This window comes from Gadus chalcogrammus, chromosome 13 (assembly GCF_026213295.1).
Source record: "Gadus chalcogrammus isolate NIFS_2021 chromosome 13, NIFS_Gcha_1.0, whole genome shotgun sequence".
Taxonomy (NCBI): Eukaryota; Metazoa; Chordata; class Actinopteri; order Gadiformes; family Gadidae; genus Gadus; species Gadus chalcogrammus.
Window position 1 is genome coordinate 6,821,543 of NC_079424.1, and position 24,647 is coordinate 6,846,189.

The following is a 24,647-nucleotide window of genomic DNA, read 5'->3' on the forward strand; positions in this document are numbered from 1 at the left end:
AAGATTCAGTACAAAGTGTTAATGGAGCAACGCCGTGGTACCGCGTACGAGCACGGCCAACGTTACGCTTAAGAGGAAAGCACGTTCCGACACAAGCGACTGTGAGACGAATGAATGTAATCCCTGTTTTTTGTTTTTTTTTAGCATCTCTCGTGACTCTTTCTTTTTCAGCAGCAAAAGGCATTTCAGTAGGGCTGACGAAAACCTAGCGTAGACTTGGAAAACAGCGAAAGAAGAAGCAGCGTGGGCCATGCACCCTTGATCTCCTGCACAACGTAACGCAAACGACGACAACGGAACAAAAGGAAGTGTGTCGCGATCCTTAGAAAAGTACAGCACAGGGTTCCTCGAGAAGCGAAATCCCACCGTAAAGGGAACTCTACTGGATGCAACTGGTGTGGTTCAGGTGGCATAGTAAACACACGGACCCGGCACGCTCTTAACAGACGTTTGCATATCCTGTGCAGCGGCGTACTACTCACACACAATGATAACGTCCCAGAATGCTGTGTTCACAGGCAACTTAAAGAGTGAATATCAGCAGAAAGTAAAAAGGCAAAGAAATCAGTCCGTAGAGTGTACTTAATAAAACAAAGAGAAGATACGTTGCTTTTGTTAGCAGAACAGGAGTCACAAGGGTTCATATTGCTGATATTTTTAAATAGTATGTAATTACAAAATATAGAAGATCTCTTTACAAAGTTTCTTTTTGTTATATAATACAACTATACAACTAGGAAATATGGTTCAGGCTATTCTAAAAATGTAAATAACCTGCCTGCTAGTGCATTCATTACAAATGCTTTTTGTCCCTTTAAAAGTGTATATCTCAAGTTGAACGATGCTATTTGTAGGACAGCTATATTCTGCATAATCATGTGAAACTCTACTCTGGTTCATCTCACGGTGGCTCATCTACTGGAACGGCTCTAACGACGACGGGGAATCAAAGTATCATGTCTAACGTCTAACGTCTAAGGGAGAGGTGGAGTGGATATGCCTTTCTATATACTTGCATTGAAAAATTGCATGATATGCCAAACCGAATTAAAGTGACAGAGGTAATGACATCTTACATCTGATTGTCATCACCCTAAGAGGCCCGCCTTCCCGGCCCCACACACACACACACCGCCCCCGGCCAATGAGTCCGTGTCTCTCTCTGAGTGACAGCCCGATCCGCCCGGGTCGATTGGCTGCAGGGGCGGGCCCAGTGTTTGAGCCGCGTGCCGTGACTCATGACAGGATGGGGGGGGAGGGGGTGTATGAGTGTGTTTGTGTGTGTGTGTGTGTCATCAGTCCCGCTTGGAGCAGTGGGCGGGCTGGCCGGCTCCTCGACCCCGCCCCCACTGCCAGGCGGGGGGGGGGGAGGGGACGACCACCGGGGTGGGGGGGGAGACGTGGTCCGTCGTGCGTCTCTCTCAGGTGCCTTTTTCCTCAACGTAAAAGGCACTTCTTTTGGTCGGAGCCAATAGACGCTTTCTTTTTGTGTTCCTTAGCAGTTGCTGTTGTGTTGTCCGTGTAGTCCCCCCTGACCCAACCCCCCCCCGCCGCCCCCCGCCCCCCCCCCCCCCCGGCCGGGGCCATGGTCCTCCGTGGCTCTAGGGGGCCGCTGCTATAACGTGGTGATGCAGATCATCTCGTCGGCCAGGTCCTCCTCGTACGACGCCCGCCGCGGGCCGTCGGGCTCCTCGTCGCTGTAGCTGGCCGCCGCGTCCTGGGAGTCGTAGTCCCGGGGCGTGGCCACGGGGAACACCGTGACGCCGCCGCCGTTCAGCCCCGGCGCCACGCCCCCGCTCAGCAGGTGGCTGGCGGCGCTCTCCATCTCGTCGATGGTCATCTCGCACGCGTCGGCGATCTCGTGCTTGGTGGCCGCCACGAACTTGGGGTCCTTGGCGTAGCGACCCAGGCCCTCCGAGATCAGCACCTGGAGAACGGCCGGGACGGACGGACGGACCCCACAGGCTCAGTGGAGACAACGGCACGTCATGTACCCTCTTATTGTATGGTGTACCCCCTGGCACTTAATGCACACACTTATTGTATGGTGTACCCCCTGGCACTTAATGCACACACTTATTGTATGGTGTACGTCCTGGCACTTAATGCACACACTTATTGTATGGTGTACCCCCTGGCACTTAATGCACACACTTATTGTATGGTGTACGCCCTGGCACTTAATGCACACACTTATTGTATGGTGTACGTCCTGGCACTTAATGCACACACTTATTGTATGGTGTACCCCCTGGCACTTAATGCACACACTTATTGTATGGTGTACGCCCTGGTACTTAATGCACACACTTATTACATGGTGTATGTCTTGGCAACTCATGTACACACTTACTGTATGTTATACGTCCTCACACTTAAATATAGTACTTAGCATTGTGTAGCGTCTTATCCTAGCTATTTTTGTTGCATACGGGGAATGGGTTAAGGCTAGCTGTTACAGGCCGTTTTGAAAATCGGCCTCTTCTGACATCACAAGTGGGCGTGTTCATCTAGATGTATGAGTAAGTAAGTAACGTTGGCTACAGTACCCCGGGTAGGCTGGTAGACTGAACTATCCAGCACACATCTAGGTGGACACGCCCACTTGTGAGGTCAGAAGAGGCATATTTTCAAAACGTCTTGTGACGGCCTATCATACTCACATCTAGTGGTATAATATGTGACGTTTAATGTAAAAACGTATTGGATCTTGTACTTCCTGGTACTTAAATATAGTACCTAGCATTGTGTAGCGTCTTAGCCTAGCTATTTTTGTTGTATATGGGGAATGGGTTAACCTAGCAGTTGTAAATTCTTGGCACTTTACTGTACTGCCAGCAATATATTGTTGTTTCTCTTTCTTCAGACAAATGTACTTATTGTATTGGACAAAAGCGACTGTTAAATGTTCTAAATGTAAATGCAAATGACAATGCATTGCTGACATCCCTGATCGGGGCAGTATGGACCAATACGTGACTGTGTGTGGATGATGGCTGGATTAAGCAGCTTCACCCGGCCAGAGGCAGACCGATTGGTCTCGGGAGCTGGGTGAGGCTGCAGAGCTGTTGTGCATTGAGCAATCAGTGTGGACAGGTCCAACCAGCCACAACCACACACACAGAGACTCCATGCATCATTGTCTGCGTCCTTTGCCCGGAGGAGCACAGTTAAAGTCACCTAAGCGGAGTATGGGCGCCACCCAGGTGACGTGTAGCATTGGCGCTAGCTACAACCGGGTTCTGAGGAGAGCTTACGAGGTAATGCGTTATTAGACGTTGTATAACCGACCTGAGCATTGATTCGACCCGATCGATCATCAGAAACACAAGCAAAGCATTTGCTTGTGTCCAGAACCCCAACCTAAGCGAGGCTGCTTAGGAAAACAGATCTCTAGTGTTGTTTAATTTAAACCTTATCGGCAGCGCTCCTGCACCCAGAACAGATCCAGAATCAGTGTACGCTGTACTTAACGTAACACGCCGTTGCGTGTTTGTTTGTGTGTGTGTGTGTAACGGAGTACTTAAAGTAACATGCCAGTCGTGTGTGTGTTTGTGTGTTTGTGTGTCTGTGTAACGGTGTACTTTACGTAACATGCCAGTCGTGCCTCGTGCACGTGTGTGCTCCAAGACGACCCACGATGAGGTCCAAACCACAACATAGAGACCCGTCCTCCTAAGCAGCGCCCTTCCCGCCCCTCCCCCCCCCTCCCCCCCTGCTCTCGGCCGGCCCAGGGCCTGGGACTCACCGCCTCCACCAGGCTGGTGGCGCTGCCCCTCTTCTGGTGGTACTGGCTGCGGTACCCTGGGGGCACCTGCAGGTGGGCGGGCGAGTAGGTCCTCAGGGAGAACTCGGGGTCGTCCGTGTACCAGGAGCTCTTGCGGTCGGGCACGTGGCTGTTGGCCAGGCTCCCGCGGCGGGGGTGGTCCACGCGGATCATGGGTGTGTAGTAGGGCGACTGGTCCTTGCTGCCGGGCGTGGCCGGGGGCGTGGCCCAGGAGCGGGTGGAGCGGGTCGGGGAGAGGCGCTGCGCCCGGCTGGAGTCCAGGCCGGCGACGGCCATCACCTGGACCGGGGGGGCGGGGGGGGGGGGAGGGGGTTACAGGACGTAGGAGCTGGGTGTGGTCCACTCACAGCCAGCCCAGCGGGCCAGTAGGGGGTCTGATGCACCCTGCTGCTCTGATCGCTAGTCACTTTAAGACGTGTCTAAATCATAGAACGATAATCAACATTTTGAATTATCATTCTGTACGGCGCTTTACAAAATACTATTTACACTTTACAGCGAGAAGTAAAATGTGTTAGCACCATACACCAAATATGAATACCACCAACTTTGTTGTGCGGCAATTAAAGTTTCTATTCTATTCTATGCCTATGAATCCAGAATGAACTTACCACAGTCTAACTGTGGCTCATTAGACACCAATCGGACATTTTGAATACGGTATCAACTAGTTTTCCTTTCTCTTTGACGTTTGACATCCTGTTTGATTATTTTAAGGGCACAGCTCGACGTCACTCATGCATCTTATGCATCGACTCTTCACATAAGTCCATATCTTCATGTCAGGACAATACAACGCCATTCAACGTGGACAGAGGACCGTGCGGGTGCATAGCCTGGTCGTGTGCTGCTACCTGGTGCTGCATGAGGTGCAGGGGCAGAGCCGTGCGCTGGTGGGGTAGCTCGTCCTGGCTCCCCTGCCGGCGCAGACACTCAAAGTTGAAGGAGGGCCTCCTATGAGCTGGAGAGAGGGATGAGACGCAAGAACAGTCAGCGCCCTCGCACCTAGTGGGTGGTTCCCCGTGTACCGGAGGGGGGGCTCTGCCAGGACAGGAGACGCTGGGGGGACCTGAGTTCATGAAGGAGTGAGATAGAGGGGGGGCCTCTGGAAGAGGCTGGCAGTCAGCCTGAGAACACGGAGGGTCCAGAACCAGAGCCCTTTGGACCGGGAGTAGGTCGTCCGCATGCAACAACACCCCGAAAAAAGAAGAAAAAAGAAGGAAAGAAAGACAGGGGGAAAAGGAAGGAAGGAAGGAAGGAAGAAAATATGAGACAAGGAGAGGAGAACAGATGGTGGAGGAGAGAGGAGATAGGAGAGAGGAGAAAGGAGAAAGAAGAGGTGAGGAGAGAGGAGATAGGAGAGAGGAGATAGAGAGGAGAGGAGAGAGGAGAGGAGAGAGGAGAGAGGAGAGGGGAGAGGAGAGGAGAGAAGAGAGGAGATGTGATGGTGGATGAGAGAGGAGATAGGAGAGAGGAGAAAGGAGAGGAGAGAGGAGATAGGAGAGAGCAGAGGAGAGAGGAGAGGAAAGGAGAGAGGAGATGAGATGAGAGGAAAGTAGGGAAGAGGATGAGAGGAGAGAGGTGAGAGAGGACAGGAGGAGAGAGGAGATGAGAGAGCAGTGCAGAATAGAGGAAAAGGAGACACCTTGAGGCGTGGCAGGAAGCTGTCGTCGTTTCGGCGACCTACGTGAATCGCGGTAGAGCGGCTGCTCGTCGTCGTCATAGTAACTGTCGGGGTGGTGGTAACCTTTGGGCGTCTCGTACTCTGTGTCGCTGTTCGGATACCTGCCAACAACACGCCCCCAGAGCATTACTAGAACAGCAGTTTATGATTCATCATCACGTTTCATCATCCCCTCGGAGTTCCCCGAAAGGCTGCAAACCAATCAAATGTTAAATATTAAAACCAAAACGTGTGGTTTTGAGTTCACCGAGCAGAACCGGTGAATCTACGACCACCGCGACCCGCTGTACCTCTCTCCGGACAGCATGCTGTCGTCCTCGTAGAACTCCTCCCCGCTGTAGTACTCTCCAGAGTAGCGATCCTCCTCAAACTCCTCCTCCCTGCGGATGGTGGGGTGGCGGCTGTCCCCCGTGTGGGTCCTAGGGCACGGAGGGGGGAGAGAGATCACGGGTCAACATGGGAGGTCCTTGATCCCGACCCCGGTAGCCACGAGATTACTGCCATGCCTTGCCATGCAGACGCAAGCCTTCAGGCTGGGGGGGAGGGGGCGGGGGCGGGGGCGGGGGGGCAGCGATGCAACGTGAGCACTGAGCAGCCTCGTCCACTGAACCACAACAAACCTGCGGTAACCAAGACAACCATCGCGGCACAGCAGCAGGGTAGGGGGATGGGAGCTGGGAGTTCAGGGGGGGAGAGGGAGGGGGGGGGGGGGGGGGGGGGGGGGGCGGCGGTGTCAAGCTGGGGCATTCTGCAGAGCATCGCACGGGGGGGGGGGGAGGGCATCGCGGTTCGATGGCTCCGGAGAGACACGGTGAACGCTACTCGTTCACCGTTAAACACCCAAACCCGTCCGTCAAAAGACGTCGGAACCAAAGCGGTGTTTGTCGGTGTCCTTCGTGCGTGCAGTTCGATCTAAACACATCGGAACGCTTTCTTGAAAAGGCCAAGCACAAGACGCCGTCGTCGTCTTCGCAAACAACATGCACACAGCCGGGCTCCGGCTGCGGCTGCGGTGCGCTGGCCGCTCGCCGCGCTCTGGATCACATGCTCGCTCGCGTTCCACCTCCTCGCCTTCGCATCGACACGGGCCAGTGCAGCCGGGAGCGGCCCGCGGCACGGGGCTAACGGTCCGTGGCGCTGACTCAGCAGTGGCGCGCGGCAGTGCAACATTCCTTATCTACGGCGTTTTGAATAAGCGCTTAGCCAAGCCGACAGAGAGACAGACAGACAGACACCGGTGCAAATGTGCGCATCGCCAGACGGGTTAGATGCGGTAACCCTGGTCGCCGTGGCGCCCGCGGTGGCCTGCGGATGCTAGCAGGAGGGACGTACCTAACATACGTCTCAACGTAGCGTCGCCTGGCACCGGGAGGGGGGGGGAAGCAGGAGAACCGGTCGAGAGAAAGCATTTTATTAGGCGGAGAGAAAAGGGAGGAGAAGAGAGCAGAGAGTAAAGGAGACAAAGGGGGTGGATCACATTTGATATGCTGCATGTTGAAACATATATATGTATATGAACAATGCGCAACGTCGGCATAAATATATATATATATATATATATATATATACACGTGTTGGGGGAGGAGGGATGAGAGCGATGGAGGGCTACAGCTGGCTGTGAGAGATAAAGACGGGTAAGGGAACCCGCAGCCGGGTTTTATGGACGCCTGAACGGCGGGAGAGTCAGCGCCGAAGACAAGGGGGTCTGGTGGGGAGCATGCGGGGTGAGTCGGGAGATAAACAGTGTGTTAGTGGTTCGCTTATGAGATGAGGTGTCGGGGAGACTGGATGGAGTGCGTCCATCTGTTAGCGAGTGAAGGGTTTATGGTGGAGGGTTCGTAGCAACAGGGGGGGGAGGTGTGATAAGGACAACCGGGGTTCCCTGCCCGGAAGGAGAGCGCTCGGGGAAGAAATACTGTCTCTCAATAATGTATCTCTGTGGTTGGAAACGCATGTATGTTACCCAGTGGACAATGTATTAACCTCTGGTGTGCTCCAGTTTTGCGTGCTACAAAAGAAAAAACTGTGTCTGAGAAGACTAAGAAAGTCTTCCAAGGACACATGACCTCGAATCACAGCTCGCATCAGAAACGCTTCCTCCGTGTGAGCTGAAGCCAGCCATATGTGGAGTGTCTGAGGTTGATGGCTGGTCCAAGCAGCCTCCTTGTCCCCTTGTCAGGCTGATCGGACTCTGGGGCTGGGTGGGGCTGCACACCTCTGGGGCTTTCACTTCATCAGGGCACAGAGGTTAAACCAGCCATCACCACACACTCTGGAGAGCGCTCGGTCGTGTCAGTGTCCACCACCTGCCTGGCTTGTAACATCTTGCCTACTCTCCACTGATCCAGAGTCCTACCACGTCTCCCTATGTCCTGAGGTTGGAGGAGCCCAATCATGCCACCTGGTCGGCGTGTGGCAAGGGAAAACCCCCACACTCTCTCTGTGTGTGTGTGTGGTGCGGCTGGTTTAACCTGTGTGCCTCGATGGCCCCAGAGTCTAATCGAGTCGAATGCGTACGACTCTGGCCAGGGGCTCAGTCCAGCCATCAACCACAAACACAGTCATATTCTTTTTTATTTTCCTGCTGTATTAGAGTGAGATAGAGAGGAAGATATGGGAGAGAGAGGGGAGGACAGGCAGCAAATGACCACGGCGAGGATTCGAACCCGGGTCGCTGCGTTCGGGACTGAGCCTATATGTTATGTGCTCTACCCCGTGAGCCACACACTCTTCATCTAAAACGTTAAAATCTCACTCAATGTTCCTCTTCCTCTACTGAATCTGAATCTTCCTGTTCCACAAGCGACATCAACCGGCCGTTTGCTCGATAACCTTTCACTCTGGCAAGGGCACCTTTGTCCCTGGCACGGTAACCTTTGACCCTTGAACGTTGACCTTTGACCCTGGAACAGTAACCTCTGACCCTGGCGCGGTTACATTTGACCCTGGAACGGGAACCTATCACCCTGGCCCGGTCACCTCTGACCCCTGGCACGATGACCTTTAACCCTTGCACGGTGACCTCTCACCCCGGCACCGTGACCTCTGACCCTGTGGCGCGGTTACCTTTGACCCTGCGGGGTGCGCGGCTTCTCGTACTCGTAGTAGGCGCCGTTGCTGCCGGCGGGGGGGCCGCGGTGGCCCGGGTAGCCGTTGGGCGCCGTGGGGGCGGCGGCGTGGTCGTAGTAGCGGCGCTGCTGCTGCTGCTGGTGGTGGTGGCCGCCACCGCCGCCGCCGCCGCCGTTGGGCAACGTGGAGGCGTTGGCGTTGTTCAGGTTGATGTTGGTGGACTTGGGCGACTTGCTGTAGGAGTTGTGGTTGTGGTGGTGGTGGTGGCGGTTGTGGTGGTGGTGGTGCGGGTGGTGGTGGTTGTTGTTGGGGTGCGTCATGGCGTTGGCGCGGCCCAGGCGGCCCGCCGGCTGCTCCTCCATGTGGGCGTAGTGCGGCGGCGGCTGCACCTGCAGGGGCCGCTGCGTGGCGTTGGTCTGGTGCTGCTCCGCGCGGCGGTGGCCGCCGTTCATCACGTGGTTGCCGAACAGGCCGCCGTTGCGCTGCAAAAAGTAGACGGCGGGGAACCCGGGGGTCAGAACGCATCGGCTAATGCTAGCCCCGGGAGCTAAAGGCTCAGTGGCGGCGCGCGGTGATACAGCTAAGGAGGGTTCGCTGCGTGGTGCAGAACGTAGGCCGGGAAGCTGGTATTATGGTGTGGGGTGTTTCATGGGGAAAATGTATGTGCTGTTATGTCACTTAAAGTAAGGAGAAAATGTAGTGGATGCAAGTCGACTTGAAGTGCATCTGACTCTGCGATGCTCTATATCAATACATGCAGATGGTAAAGCATAAGACATTAGATGGAAAAAAAAGGGCCTACAGTAAGAGATCAGACAGACAGAGAGTGTGACACATGAAGAAGTTACCCTATAAATTTCCTCGTCCTCCTCTGGGATAAAGTCTACTAGTTCATCGTCCTGCAGATCACATGATATCGCTCGGCGGATTTCCGGCCCAATATCATGGAGTGTGCGGAGACCAGCCTGTAACCATGACAACGAGAGAGCTAAGATCTTAGAACCAATACCTTGCTCTGGTACTTCATGCAGCAAGTCAACATCACATATGCATCGTAACCATGCACCACGCACACAAGCACACGGCCAAAGACACAGACACACAGACAAACACACAAACACACACACACACACACACCCGCCTGACATTAAAGACATTGGATAGTAGGGACACTGGATAAACTATGGGATGTTCACAAATGTTAATTTCTGAAGTTTTTTTTTTGTAGTTCAGCTGTCGTTCAGGTTATTTTTCAAGGGGGTATTCTGAGCACTATTAGTGGGGTGATTTGTGTTGGATTGCCAACATCGATATATGCGGTTAAATAAAAAAAGGTGATAAAACTGTCATCAGCTTGACATACAAGCTTCATGATGAAAAGGCAACTCATTGGTGCACAAATACCACGTGGAATGAGAATGCTGATGGGTCGAGACAGAGACTCACACTGCATACATCCACATACAAAGACACATCCTGAGAAGTATGCAGTTGGCGCACACGGCAATCATAGCAAACAGTAGTAGACCACTATCGGGAATCTCACAATATCATCAATATCAATAACATACTAGTTTGAAAGCATAACATTTTGATCACATGTGCAAGTGTCTCTCTCACACACACACTTTTGGACACACACACACACACACAGGCACAGACCCACAGCCGGCGGGCGGACTCACCTGCAGGGCGACGGCCGAGTTGTTTTGGGTCGGGTGCGCTCCCACCAGGCCCTCCTCTTTACGTTTCTTGAATTTCCTAAAGTAGTCCTGTATCAGGAAGGTGGCATAGAACTTCCCCACGGTAACCTCATCATCTGAGTGAACAGACCACACAAACGCTTCCTGTGTGAGCAGCAGTTGACCACTACACAGCACGTCTGGGACACAGATCATGGTGTACACTGCACTGATCCCCTACGGACGCCCGCACCCTGGGACTAAACCACAAGAGGCGTCCCCAGGAGGTCATGGACCCCCCAGGGTACACATCCATCTAGATGGTGTATATATACTGTACCTCGCGGCGGGAGAACCTTACTCTCATCCTCGTCTGCAGTTCCAGAGAGGCCAACCGAAACGCTAGGACGAAGAGATTTAGCTTATCTGAACCGAATCTTGATGTGATGTCGCTCTAGCGAATATATCTTATCATGAATAGCTTACCATGAATATCTTATGGTATTGTCTTACCTTTACTGTTGCTATTCAAAGGCTTGAATGTCACAACCCTGTTTTAAGTGCTGTACTTTATGTGTCGTTAGTTACAGGCTGCGTTTCTATCTCCTGTTTAAGAACTTTATGAAAGAATATCGTTACTACTATTGCAGCGCATGCAAGCAAGCACAACTACATATATATATATATATACGTGTCGGTGTGTGAGTGAAGACATTCATTTCGGTGCTTGTGTGGGTCACACAGGTATTTACGACATAGATGGGAGCCTGATAATGTATAAGCTCATGGTTATCTGCAGCGTGTACATGTATTGATGTTTCTGAGTGTGTGTGTGTGTGTGATTGTTTGTGTGTGTGTGTGTGTGTGTGTGTGTGTGTGTGCGTAAGTGTGTGCGTGAGAATCCTTCTGAAGCAGCGGTCTGAGTCACTTGAAATAAGCACATTGGGGAAAGAGATTGGAGAGAGAGGCAACGCTAGTTCCATGCCACCACCCTAAAACAGAACTGCTTCAGAATATTCTGAAGTACTTAAGAGTCGTGGACACACATATAAACAAGTAAGATAAGGAGAGGAAGCAGTGGAAGCTGAGTCAGCGAGAGACAGAGACAGAGACAGAAACAAAGCGACCAAGATAGGGACAGAGATGAAGACAGCAGCTATACGAAAGCGTCTGATACTGAGACAGAGACCGAAAGGCTGAGCAAGAAACAACCGGAGACAGAGAGCGGAAAGAGGGAGAGAGGGAGAGTCGTTTAGTGTGAACAAGTGTACAAAGAAAGAAAAAGGCACAAGAGACACAATAAGCCGAGTAAGAAACAGACAAGAGCGAGAGAGGTTGATTGACAGAGAGAGAAAGAGAAACGGCATTAAACAGTATATTTGTGTGAAAGACTGCAAAGAGAGAAAGATAGAGAGCCACATAGATAGGAAAGGGAGAGAGAGGGAGGGAGAGAGACAGTTAGAAGGACAGAAGCAGAGAGAGAGAAAGTGAGCGTGAACATTAGACTGATGTAGAGGAGAAGACATGCGATGTACAAGGCCATGCAAGCCATAAGCCCAGCGCACAGTCATCGGTCTCCATCAGCATCCGGGACAGGAGGACAGGAGGACAAAGAGACACACGGAAAAAGAAGACGGTGCTGAGGAGAAACCATGGAAACGTGAGCAGAGAACAGTCAGCAGGAGACGGCCGTGATTCCCTGGAGCACTGCTCTGTCTGAGACGGTGTGTCGTCGACTGCTGCTTCCGGCCTAGGCCAGGATGCTCGTGAAAAAGAGATTCTTAATCGCAATTGGCGTTCTTTCTCTGGGTACCAGGTGTGTGTGTTTGTGTGTGTGTGTGTGTGTGTTTGTGCATGTGTATGTGTGGGCATGTTGGGTTGTTTATCCTGTTATATGTCTAGAAGTATTCATACACAACGAGGCGATAGGTCACAGGTCATGGATATGTGTCATGTGATGTTGTGTGGTCTGATTCTATCCAGATGTGTGTGTACGTTAAAGGTGCTGTCAGTGCAAGTGTTATTTTCCTTTTGACACAATGAAGGCACATTGCAGTTCCACTAACCACCAGCAGGGGGAACCACTTGATCCAGCAGCTTCATGCTAGTTCTCTTCCAGATCTTCTTGATGACAGCCCGCAGCTCCTCATTGGCCTGCTCCAGATTACCTGCACCGCGGGGATCACACATCTACCCTGAGAAACTAGCACACCGCTTTACAGATCTTTACAATATAACACACACACATTCCTATTTACTCAACCGCATGCACCATATCGTTTGTGAACGGTGTGTGTGAATGTGTGTGAGTGTTTCTGCGTGTGTATGTGTGCATCAGGTGTGATTATGTGTGTGAGCATATACGTGCGTGTATGTGTGCGTGTGTGTGTGGGTGTTTGTGTGTGTGATTGTGAGTGTGTGTGTTTGTGATCATGTGTATGCGTGTGTGTGTCTTTGTGTGAGTATGTGTGTGAAAGTGTGTGTGTGTGTGTGTGTGTTTGTGTGAGTGTGTGTTTGTGTGAATATGTGATTATGTGTGTGATTGTGTGTGTGTGTGAGGTGTGTGTGTGTGTGTGTGTGTGTGTGTGTGTGTGTGTGTGTGTGTGTGTGTGTGTGTGTGTGTGTGTGTGTGTGTGTCCCTCCTACCCTCTGTTTTGATCTTCAGGGCGGTGCGCACCAGAGCGAACAGGGTGGCGTTGAACATGACCGTCCCATCGCTGTTCAAAGGCATGTTCATAGCAACCAACCTCTGAAAGAGAACAAGGTTTAAAAACACACACAGTTACCCTGACGGTGCTGGCCAAGGTACAACTGCATGCTTGTATTCTGTGTGGGTATGAGTGAAAATTTGTGCATATCTTTGCAAACAGGAATAAACAAGCTAATATATATAAACAAGTAAAGAGAGAGTGAAGAGAAGAATAAATAGAGAGAGAGCAAAAGGGAGGGGAGAGAGACAGCCAGAGTGCGAGGAGTGGGAGATTGTGAGAGAGCGAGAGGGAAAGATTGAGGGAGGGAAGGAGAAGTGAGAGAGAAAGACAGTGAAAGGAGTGAGAAAGATTGCGAGAGAGAGAGAGAGAGAGAGAGAGAGAGAGAGAGAGAGAGAGAGAGAGAGAGAGAGAGAGAGAGAGAGAGAGAGAGAGGAGAAAGAGTGGTGGGGCGGAGACAGTGAGAACATGGAGAAGAGAGAACGAGGGAGTGAAAGGTAGGTGAGAGAGAAAGAGCCAGAGTGAAAGAGAGAAAGGAGGGAGAGAGAGAGAGCGAGCGAGATAGAGAGCGAGTGGTGGGGGGAGACACAGTGAGAACACTGCGAGAGAGGGAGAGAGGAGGAGAGAAGGCGAACCTTGCATGCCACTCTGTGTGGGCATAGCTTTCCGAAGCCGAGAGGCGGTTGGATCCGACGGAGGAGTGTGACAACATCCAGGTGTTTGATTCTCCCTCTGTAGCCACAAAACATTTCACCAGTTACTGAGGCAGCCACAGGGACACAGAGAAACACTGCCTGCTCAAGTGATGCTGAGGAGCACATACTTCGCCTCGGGGTCATACTCAGACCAGATCCTCTTGAACTCGTCCAGGTGGTGCGGCCCCAGAATCGACCAATCACGCGTGAGATAGTCAAAGTTATCCATGATGACGGCCACAAACAAGTTGATAATCTAAAAGAGCAGAGGGAAATGTCTTACTACACTGTAGGAAGTATTATGGTGGAATGCGAGACGTGACAAACTGTTGGAACATTTACCTAACAATAAGTCAATTTTAGCACATTAGCTGCTACCTCTGTTGTATGGCTAATCACTGCCATCTAAACGAAAACTAGCATCATAACATTTCTAAATGTCAGACCGGTGACCAAAAGCCACAGACACCGTGCCGTGTTTGGGTTTCTGCCTACCAAGAAGGCGCAGAGCATGTAGAAAGAGATGAAGTAGATGACAGCGAATCCGCTGCCGCAAGTCATCTCTTCTCCGGGGTTGTAGTCTGACTCCGGGTCACACAGTTTGCCCGGCATGCAGGCTAGCATGATCTCCTGCCATGCTTCACCGGTAGCACACCTGGGACACAAAGGCTCCGTCAGCCACAACACAAACAAATACAAATAAGAAATAACCCTAATTGGATCCTGGTCTAACCCCGGCGCCCCCACGCACCTGAACAGCAGAAGCACAGCCTGTGGAAAGGTCTGGAAGTTGTTGTTTCGGTTGATGTGCGTGTGGTCCACCATGGCGATCTTACCAAACACCTGGCAAGAGAAACATCCGTTAAAACTGGCGACCAACCACCGAACAGGAGAAGACGCTTCATTCAGACGAGGTTTTAAATCCCAACCTGCATGCCGATGACAGCGTAGATAAAGAACAACATGGCGATCAGAAGGGCCACATAGGGCAGGGCCTGGAGAAGAGACACGGGAGGAGAGCACATGGTAAGCACTGACATCACAACACACAACGGCGACTTCCACAAGGACTCTCCTCGGAGACGGGCTGACCTGGAAGGACTTGATGAAGGTCCACAGCAGCGTGCGGATGCCCTCCCCCCTGCTCAGCAGCTTGACCAATCGCATGACTCGGAAGAGACGGAAGAAGGTGATGGAGATGCGCGCGCTGTCCTCCGTGTTCTGTGGGGCGGGAGCACTCAGTTAGCCACTGACGGCTGTGTGGGTCTGTGTGTGTGTGGGTGTGTGTGTGCGTGCGTTGGTGTTGTTGGGGTTAAGGGTTTACATCCTGCACACAGAGACCCTGGCCGTGCCTTAGCCAGGGTGGGGGGGGGGGGGGGATGGAGTCTAAGCTGAGGCCAGAGCCACTCAACACATATGGGCTGACGAGCGCAGCACTGCACCCTGACGTCACGCACCTCCGTCTCCCATCCGAAAACCCACAGGTAGTTGCCCACGTTTTTGAACTGGATTGAGTTGTTAATGAGAGCTCTTGATGCTAGACTCCCCCCCAGGATGTTCTAGCAGCCACTGGCTGGTGGGTGCCCACAGTCGTCATCCCCCCCCCCCCCAGAAATGTCGGGCCAATAGTGAGAGGTGCGTGTTGGGCAGTGCCGTCCGCAGCAGATATGTGTCTGGGGGTCTTCGTCCGCAGAGCACTGACCAGGACCCCTGCCCACTGTACAGACCTACAAGGAGGAGGAAGCAAAGGAGGCGAACATGCTGGAGGAACCAATGAAACCCGGTCATACTTGACAGGAAACGACTGCGCAAGCATGGCAACCCTCAGTCCAGAGTCACTGCATGCAGAGTCACAGTGGGGGCCAGGATGTCCGGGAGGTTCAAAGGTCAGAAGGTTCTGGGTGACCTGATCCCAGTTTGAAGGGGGAGGGGGGGGGAGGGGTTGGGGAGCCACCATAGGTCCCTGGCCCGCACAACTGTGCCACGTTTGTAGCAGTACAAACGTGGGGAGGGGCCCGAGGGAGCCACTCCCACCGGAACGGGACGCGCAAACTCCACGTTTGAGTGACACACACTCTCCTTAAGAAAAACCCAAACCAAACCAAACCAAGCAAAACTCTGAAATAGTTAAGAAATTAAAAGCAAATGGAACAACAACAAAAAATAAAATCGTAAAAAGAATCTCACATGAGAAAAACTTAAAATACAGAAAAATGAAAGCATTACCACATGGAGGTCAATGGAATCAAAGTATAAACAAAAAAGGGCAGTTGGAACCAGAAGGTATTGTAGGCGACAGAGAAATCAAAGGAAATAGATGCACGTCTAAATATGGGCATGACCCTGAAAGAGGTGCGGGCGGGGGGGAGGGGGAAGGTCTTACCCCCTGCTCATCCACCTGAGGAGTCTCCGTTGGCTTAAAAATCAAAGACCTGTGTTAATGACTTACACAACTTTACCATAAGCCACAGGTAATGCTGGGACTAACTCTTAATAAGACATGTATGTTCTCATCAGATTACACCCAGACAAAGCATTCAAGACTTCACTGGCTCTAAGATATAGGGGGGGAAAGGGACAGGGGGATATTATCTTATTGTAAAACTGTAACATTAATGACGATCAGACAGGGTATCACAAGCCTATGGACATGTACTATGTAGACAGACGGGAAACATACTTTTAAGGCTTTAAGGTTTAGGATGACAACAGGACAGATTGGTCCAAACATAGCTCATCTAAAGGGGAATTCAGATGCTATTTAGACTGACAAACAACATGGAACTAAAGGGTAGGGGATTAACAGTTAAGAGTTATACATACAACTTTATCACTCCCTCTGTGTAATGGTCATGACCAGTGTGGTTGACTCTGATCATGTTAGTGGGTTTGAGTGGACTTCGGTCCAAATGTGGCCCCTATCGACGTGTATCACCAATGGATGAATATAATGAATGGAAGGCCAAGTGGTGAGACACTTGTGTTTGAAACCGTGCCGTGGCAGACACACCGTCATCACCCATGGTGATCACACACAGCCCTTCTGTCTGGAGGTATAGTGAGCCGTTTTTCCTGCGCAAACAAATGCATGGCGACATGTGACACAACAACCCCCTGTGATCAGGATGTTGTCCTTGTGTGTACTGCGGGCGTTATGACGAGAAGAACTGGGATGTCTCCACAAAACCAGAACGTTCTATTGGTTGCATCTGGCTTACGTTCAATATATTGATAAAGAACCAAAATGTAGTTACAGGATGAAATCATAAAAATTATTATTTGCTTAAAAAAAGAAAAGAAAAAAAAAACAGTAAATAAAATGTGCATTTACTCTCGCACACAAATCCTCACCCAAGCGCACTGAGCCTTTATTAAAGCGCAGAGGGCAGATAAGCTCCCTGCGGGATAGTAACAGTGACCAGAGTGCTTTAGATACCTGCTGAAACTGCATTATAAGAGGCCTGTTTTGTTTTTTTTACAACAATCCCATCTGCACTAGGGAGACGTTCAGCCATCTCAGCACACAGAGACCCTCTGCTTTGGGCACAGAGAGGGCCTCGCTCAAACCCCGGTACACACTGTCGATATGAAGTGCAGAATGAGGAGAAATAATATCATGTTAGCTTGAGGAGGTTCTTTAGGTCATCCTGCCAACGGCATGGATGGAGCATGCATTCAGCATCGCCAGCTTGCAGGGTTAAGCATCGCACGCACACACACACACGCACGCACGCACGCACGCACGCACGCACGCGCACACTTTCAATCCATTCAGAGGATCATCAGGAGCCATTGATGGTCGGCGTTGCAGCAACCCATGCATGTCAACAGTGCCCTTCAAAGCCGCCATGAGATGGCGCTCTCGCAGTCCAGTGCAGGAAGAGGTAATGAGAGAGTGTGGGGGAGGGGGAGGGGGGGAAAGACTCAGAAGAAGGAGCGACACAAAGAGACAGGAGAGAGGAAGAGAGGAAGAGAGGAAAACAACATAAACAGATCGAGATGTAAGAAAACAGACAGGTAGATAGGAATGAAAGAGAGAGCCAGAAAGGGGGGAGAAGGGGAAGAGCTGGTCATGCACCTGACAGGAGGCTACACACCTGCGCTACACATGAGCTCCACCCTGAGCTTTAAGAGCTCACTACGGGAAGACAGAGCAGAACACAGAGACAGTCACGCACAGAGACACACAAGATCAGCAAAGAACCTCAGACTCAATCCAGACCCGGCTCCGGCGTGAAGGACTCTACGAGAACCACGAGGACACAAGCTGCGGCTAGCAGGGGCCGTTTGCTGGTCGCTGCCTGAACACATTTCAGTACAGTTTGTCCTGAATTGCAATAATGCTCACAGGTTTTAAAGATTTTAATATTTGTGCAGAAATCCTCAAATCAGATTTTAATCAAAGTTGTTATTAGAGAGTTCTACTTCATAACGATTGACGCTGTTATATAACTTCTGAAGGCAACCACAAAAAGTAGGCAAAAAATGCTCCAAATCCATCAGGTAACATTCCCGAAAGAACGTGACTGAATCATCTCCGCTGTGACTTTATGTGGGATAGCACTTTTAGAAAGCTGCAGTCGTTACACAATTTGTTCCGTTGTTATCCCTTGTATTAAAACCAAATTCCCATTCCTTCAGAGGCTCAGAGTAGCTGTATGCAACAGTCGTCCCAAAGGGAATAGCGTTTGAGTAACAACACGGAGGGGTATATTTATAAGGACTGCAAAGTCACAAGGTTTGTTAGAGGGGAACAGCTCTTTATCTAGGTCAAGTTAATGATGCGTATCTCTGAATAACCTCATACAAATAGGAGCCCACGGTAAATCCAAACCGCTACTGCTTCTCATAACAACAAAATGACCCTTCCTTAAAACGACATTGGAAAGTTGGAGATACTTTTTACACAGATCAGTGTTACATATCTGTGCGACCCAAATGCACAACGTAGCTTCTAGGATAAGTATATAACAACTTCTATGTTTGTTCTCCATCTGGTTTGAGATGAGATAGCAGATAGCACCTTCTCTATCTGTATTCATCATTGGCAAAGTCCTACATTGAGCAGAAGAGTTGGCAAAATAAACCATCAATCTCCTCTTTCAACTTTTTGGGGCTAATTATCATCTATTGTTGCATAAACCATTGTCAACATTGGCACGTAATGCTGCAATAAAGGCGTTTAGCTGCGGTGGCCTACACAACTTTAAGGATTACATTTGTATCATCGTCATCTTGTTGTGCTTAAACCCTGAGGCACAAACAGTGAGATCCACCGTCTCCGTATTGTGTCCTCAATGTTGTGTAGGAGGAAAGCACCGAAGCTCGGAGCTCCAGGGCTATTCTGTCTGGAGGTGAAGTTATGTGACACACACAACACCAAAAACACACTGCAGGAGGGAGGGAGGGGGGGCGGGGGGGGTGGGGGGAACTGACCGGAGGAGGAGCAGCGAGCGGGTGGCCATACGCCATCTGTGAGGGGGGGGACGGGGACAGGGAGGGAGGGACATGACATGGAATATGAGGAAAGCGATGGTGACTGCTGACATTCCCAGCATGCAGTTGGAGATGAACACCAATCAGGTGTCCAGCGTCCACCTCACAAGCGAGAAGTGTATAAGCACATTGTACGTGTTTATGACTGCTGGGGACGCGCACGGTTAACAAACAGTGGCATGCGACGTAAGAAAATAAGAGACGTGTGAGTGGATGGCTATAGGACGGCTCACAAGATCGACCGTGATAGGCCTTGTGAAATCCCTTTGTTATCACCACAAAACAATCAACACATATGGACACGGAGGCCACAGAACACACTCATACACGTACATGCAGACGTGTAGAAATCATAAAAGCACATGTCCACGCACACACGCACACATACACAGACACAGACACGTATGTGTGTGAGCAAACACACATACACACGCAAACACACACACACACTCGATCTGTGAGTCCCCCTCTCTCACTAACGCACACCACACACACACACACACACACACACACACACACACACAAACACACACACACACACACACACACACACACACACACACACACACACACACACACACACACACACACACACACACACGTGTATGTATGTGAGCAAACACACATACACACACACACATACACTCTGTGTCCCTCCCGCTCTCTCTAACACACACACACACACACACAATCACACACACACACACACACACACACACACACACACACACACACACACACACACACACACACACACACACACACACACACACACACACACACGTGTATGTATGTGAGCAAACCAACATACAAAATCTGTGTGTCCCTCACTCTCTCACACACACACACACACACACACACAAACAACCATGCGATAGCACATATTACCCACATGTACAACAGAACATGTTTAACTTTGTAATTGCCTGTGCACATCCACTCATGCACAAAGTACACGAATGAGAAAACTCCAGAAAAACAGCACTGCAGCTCAGAAAGTAGTCCTCTCAGAAGGGCTGGCGATCGGCTTTAGGAATCCTGTCATCCTTTCCTTTCACTCTAAGGTCAGGTCCAAATGTTTAGTAGCGTACACTGTGGCCACACCCACCACACAACAATTTTTTCGCTGCGTCATTTTACTCTTTGAGTAAAGTATTTACTAGCATGAATATGAGAGTATTGCTGTGGACGACTAGACCTATTCAAGTTCTGCCGAGTCCTGTTTGTTTTTAATAAACCTTTAAACTGCATTGAATTACCGGACAATGTGCATCGTAACTCTATTCTCATTAAACCCATATTAATATGTGATGACCATTTGAGTTCCTAACCCATTAACACTGTAGAGGGGTCCCGGAGATAAAGTTGTCAAAACAAAAGAACACAAAAAAAGACATTTGATTCATTCCCATACTTGCCTCTACAAGTTTCTATGGAAACAAAATACACAAGAGTAAGAATTAGACAACCTGTTCACATATGAGAAGTCAAACAGCCATTATTTCAAACGTATAGAGTAGACTTTGTTGCCTTGAGAAATGTAGGGTTCGCCGGTTTTAACACACATTTAAATGATCACAATGCTTATTTTCTTTTGCAGACATGTTATAATGATTCCTTTAAAGGACAGGCAGTCATGCAGAAACGGTTTGAGTCCTAGAAGAAATTCAATACGGTTAGTTCATGTTCCACGCATGAGGGATAGGTGAACCGGACTGTTTACAGTGTGAAAGATGAACTGAAACCTTACATAGAAGACCAATGGGGCCATGCACTTTGACATGAGCAAGGAAGGCCTTTCTCACTCACAATACAATCCTTCGAAAACAATATCATGCTTTTATCATGGCGTATGTATCAAGTTAAAAGTAGGTCACTCAAAACCAATGAATATCCCGATTGAACACACAGTAGGCAGAGCTAATAATACCACATGCATGCCGTGTATACTTCTAGAAAGTGCCCATTGGCCAGCTAATGCAAGGCTTCAGTTCCAAAGAAAGGCCGGAGGAGTTATACTTACATTCACTTCAGTGATAGCAATGTCGACGACGCTACCGACAACAATTAAGGCATCAAACGTGTTCCAAGCATCAGTGAAATAGTGCTGTTACACAGGAAAGGTGAACAAGATGGTCGTGGAAGAGAACGAAAGAAAGAGAGAGAGACAAGGAAAGAAAGAGTCGAGGGAGAGGGGGAAATGAAAACCGATGATTTCATGAAAGGGTCGGGGAGGAAAGAGAGAGAGGTGAAGAGACAGAAGGTTAGTACGTTAGATCAGACGGGAAGTGGAAACGGTCGGGGCGAGATTGAGTTAGAAACCTGGTGTGGCTGTGGAAACCTGTGCTGGGACCACCAGATGTCCAGAGCACAGAAAGAGAGAGAGAGCGAGGGAGAGAGGCTGGTGGTGTAGGCGGGCTTTACTTACATCGATCTCACTGAGAACAATATCTACTATGCTGCCAATGACAACCATGGCGTCAAACACATTCCAGGCATCCCCAAAATACCCCTACGCAAAGTCGGGGGTTGGGGAAGGGAAGGACGCAAACGTTAGTATACAACAGTGGGCCAGCATCTCCACGCTCCAATGCAGAGTTATTTATCTTCGATCTTATCTTATCCAATATCTTATGGTTGAGTTAAAGAGTGCATATATTTCAGGAGCTATATGTGGCTGAACCTGACGGTTGTCAGAGGTAAACAGCCTTATCGGTACAGCACACCACGCCACACCACACCACACCACACCAGGCAAAAGGGGCTTACGAGCAGCCTGTCCTTCTTCGCAACACAGAACTGATGGCCACGCGGTAGTCAGGGGGAGCGAGATGGTTCGAAACAAATATATGAATTTACATAGAGATTTGATAATACATACACACATCTGAACAACGTTTGCTTAAAAAAGGGTGGTCTGCTAAATATTTGAATTAGACAAATTATCGTCATCTTATGTCATATTCGGAATAAATAAAACAATTACAAACATCACCACAATATTTTGCTATGTATTCCCACTGTACTATTTCAGTATAAAATAAATAGTGATGTACACGTAATCATGTACGGTGTGTGTTTCCTTGGGCACATTCTTGGGTGTGAAGTGTGATCAAGTGAAGATGTGGCGTACCCTGGGTTTGAAAGCGATGAGTTTGAGGAACATCTCTACAGTGAAAACCGTAGTAAAGACCATGTTGAGGATGTCCATCACATAGTTGAAGGTCGCTGACTGCCCATAATGCTGGAAGGCAAAATGGAGGTAGTCTCACTCATTGCTATTATTAAAAATATCTATATTTCTTTAATTATTGCTAGTAAGACAAATTATAATGTGATAATTAAATAGACATAATAACACATGATTTTAACTGAATTATAAATTGTACATTTCCATCCAAATCCAGAATATATATTAAATATTCCAAACAAAGAATTATGTTTTGAAACTTTAGATCCTTAAAAACATCCACGTTGACTTCATGACATTGTTGTAACGGGGAAACCCCCCGGGGTTCGTGGGTGTGTCTTACCTGTACAGCGAGGCACAGCGTGTTGAGCATGATGAGCACAAACATGATGTACTCAAAGCCCGTGGAGTTGACCACGTACCAGAACTTGTACTGGTACGGGTTCTTGGGGATGTAGCGCCTCAGTGGCCGTGCCTTGAGGGCGTACTCCACACACTGGCGCTATGCGGACACACAGGAGCACGTGTTTAGGATAGCCAGGCAGAGCCACGTGCAGAAAGTATCAATTAAGAGCTACTGGTTGAGTGTCATTTTTTAATAAATGGCATAGCTGTCCGTCGGCTGTTTGTGAATGCTCTGTGACGATATCTGTTTCTAGTTGATTGCGCCTGTCGCTGTATGGGACTATGTCAATTTAACAGCACTGTCATCTTTAATTTCTGACCTATCAGGGAATCTCTTTCACGATTGGTTAAGGGAAAGGCGGACAGATGCAGGGGGGAGGGTGCAGACGGGGGGGGGGGGGGGGGGGGGGGAGTCTTCGGCTCTGTTCTGCTCTCTCAACCGACAATCTTACCGACAGCACCCTCGATAACTAAACAGGGAAGGACCCTGTCCAAGCACATTACTGTTTCATGTTTAGAGATCATAATGACTTTAAAGATTCCTGTATCTGGAATCAGTTTGAAGGGGATTTCCACAGTTATCCTCGATATCTTGCATATCTTTTGAGTGTAGATGAGTGTATTCGCTTTAGACTCCCTCTCTGCATACAACGAGATACGAATGTGCTCGTACGGAGACAAGAATCATAATGGGCATTTACGATGATTTAATCTCAACCATAGTGACAACCATATTTTCATAAAACATTTCATTACAAATTTGACGGAAAGTATGCCTTAGAAGTCGGTTCATACACTTGTTTATCAATCGAGGCTTGAAGGTTATAATATCATTCTGGACATAAATTCAGACTCACAAACATTTGAAAACAGGCTGTCACTAACCTGGTTTTTGTCGAGTTCACAGTTTTTGTACTCTTTCTCTCCCTGCTCCTGAAACGTGACAATGACAAAACCTACAAAGATATTCATCATGAAGAAGGCGATGATGATGATGTAGATGATGAAGAAGATGGAGATCTCCACGCGGTAGTTGTAAATGGGCCCCAGGTTCTCCCTGTTTGAGTCAATGGCCTTGTACAACAACCTGGAAGAAATCAGACAGGAGGTCAGAGAGAGAACACTAGAACATATGACTATCATACTATATCTATATTATACTATATTGCATAGTACTTTGTATTTTTATTGTATTGTATTGTATTTTTATCCTGCGTATTTCCACTGCTGCTGGGCTGTTGCTTCAAACTAATTTCCCCTACCGGGGATTAATAGAATTGCATCTAATCTAATCGAATCACACTACGTTCAGAGGACCGGGGCTGCGTCTTACGCGGGCCAGCCCTCAAAGGTGGACACGGTGAACAGCGCCATCATGGCCATGAGGACGTTGTCGAAGTTGAACTCGCTGTTGAGCCACAGCCTCTTGTGGATGGCGGGCTGGTTCACGTCTCCGTCCTTGTACAGGATGTACGTCCCTCTGCAGGGAGACAGGGGGACGGCACACGTTCAAGGACCACAGGTCGAGACTTGAACCGTTAACACAAGCTCATACCGGATGGTGTTGACTCATACTCGTATATGCAGACGTGTACAAATCCTAAAAGCACTTGTCCACGCACACACACACACACACACACACACATATACGGACACACACACACATGTACTGTATGTGTGTGAGCAAACACACACACACACAATCTGTGTGTCCCTCCCTCTCCATCTAACACACACACACACACACACACACACACACACACACACACACACACACACACACACACACACACACACACACACACACACACACACACACACACACACACACACAAACGTGTATGTATGTTGTAGAAGATGTTTGAATGTACTTACTTGCACTCTTCTGCGTTTGACTTTCCTTCGTCCGTGCAGCGATAAAACTTTCCCTG

At 49.5% G+C, this 24,647-nt stretch overlaps 1 protein-coding gene across 1 annotated transcript in view; it reads right to left on the minus strand.

The window, feature by feature from the left end:
* Positions 1–1,615: 1,615 nt before the first annotated feature.
* cacna1da (calcium channel, voltage-dependent, L type, alpha 1D subunit, a) overlaps positions 1,616–24,647 on the minus strand; it is a 57,848-nt gene continuing 34,816 nt past the window's right edge. The window contains exons 25-49 of the mRNA XM_056605971.1: positions 24,592–24,644; positions 24,050–24,196; positions 23,602–23,803; positions 22,655–22,813; positions 22,255–22,365; positions 21,145–21,228; positions 20,540–20,551; positions 16,009–16,041; positions 14,718–14,846; positions 14,555–14,620; positions 14,377–14,468; positions 14,121–14,280; positions 13,754–13,881; positions 13,566–13,662; positions 12,869–12,971; positions 12,289–12,390; positions 10,226–10,359; positions 9,389–9,505; positions 8,538–9,022; positions 6,804–6,830; positions 5,762–5,890; positions 5,433–5,572; positions 4,642–4,748; positions 3,749–4,066; positions 1,616–1,927 (exon numbers count right to left, since the gene is read on the minus strand). Coding sequence (XP_056461946.1) covers positions 1,616–1,927; positions 3,749–4,066; positions 4,642–4,748; positions 5,433–5,572; positions 5,762–5,890; positions 6,804–6,830; positions 8,538–9,022; positions 9,389–9,505; positions 10,226–10,359; positions 12,289–12,390; positions 12,869–12,971; positions 13,566–13,662; positions 13,754–13,881; positions 14,121–14,280; positions 14,377–14,468; positions 14,555–14,620; positions 14,718–14,846; positions 16,009–16,041; positions 20,540–20,551; positions 21,145–21,228; positions 22,255–22,365; positions 22,655–22,813; positions 23,602–23,803; positions 24,050–24,196; positions 24,592–24,644 — 3,447 coding nt within the window. The remainder of the gene's footprint in view (positions 1,928–3,748; positions 4,067–4,641; positions 4,749–5,432; positions 5,573–5,761; positions 5,891–6,803; positions 6,831–8,537; positions 9,023–9,388; positions 9,506–10,225; positions 10,360–12,288; positions 12,391–12,868; positions 12,972–13,565; positions 13,663–13,753; positions 13,882–14,120; positions 14,281–14,376; positions 14,469–14,554; positions 14,621–14,717; positions 14,847–16,008; positions 16,042–20,539; positions 20,552–21,144; positions 21,229–22,254; positions 22,366–22,654; positions 22,814–23,601; positions 23,804–24,049; positions 24,197–24,591; positions 24,645–24,647) is intronic.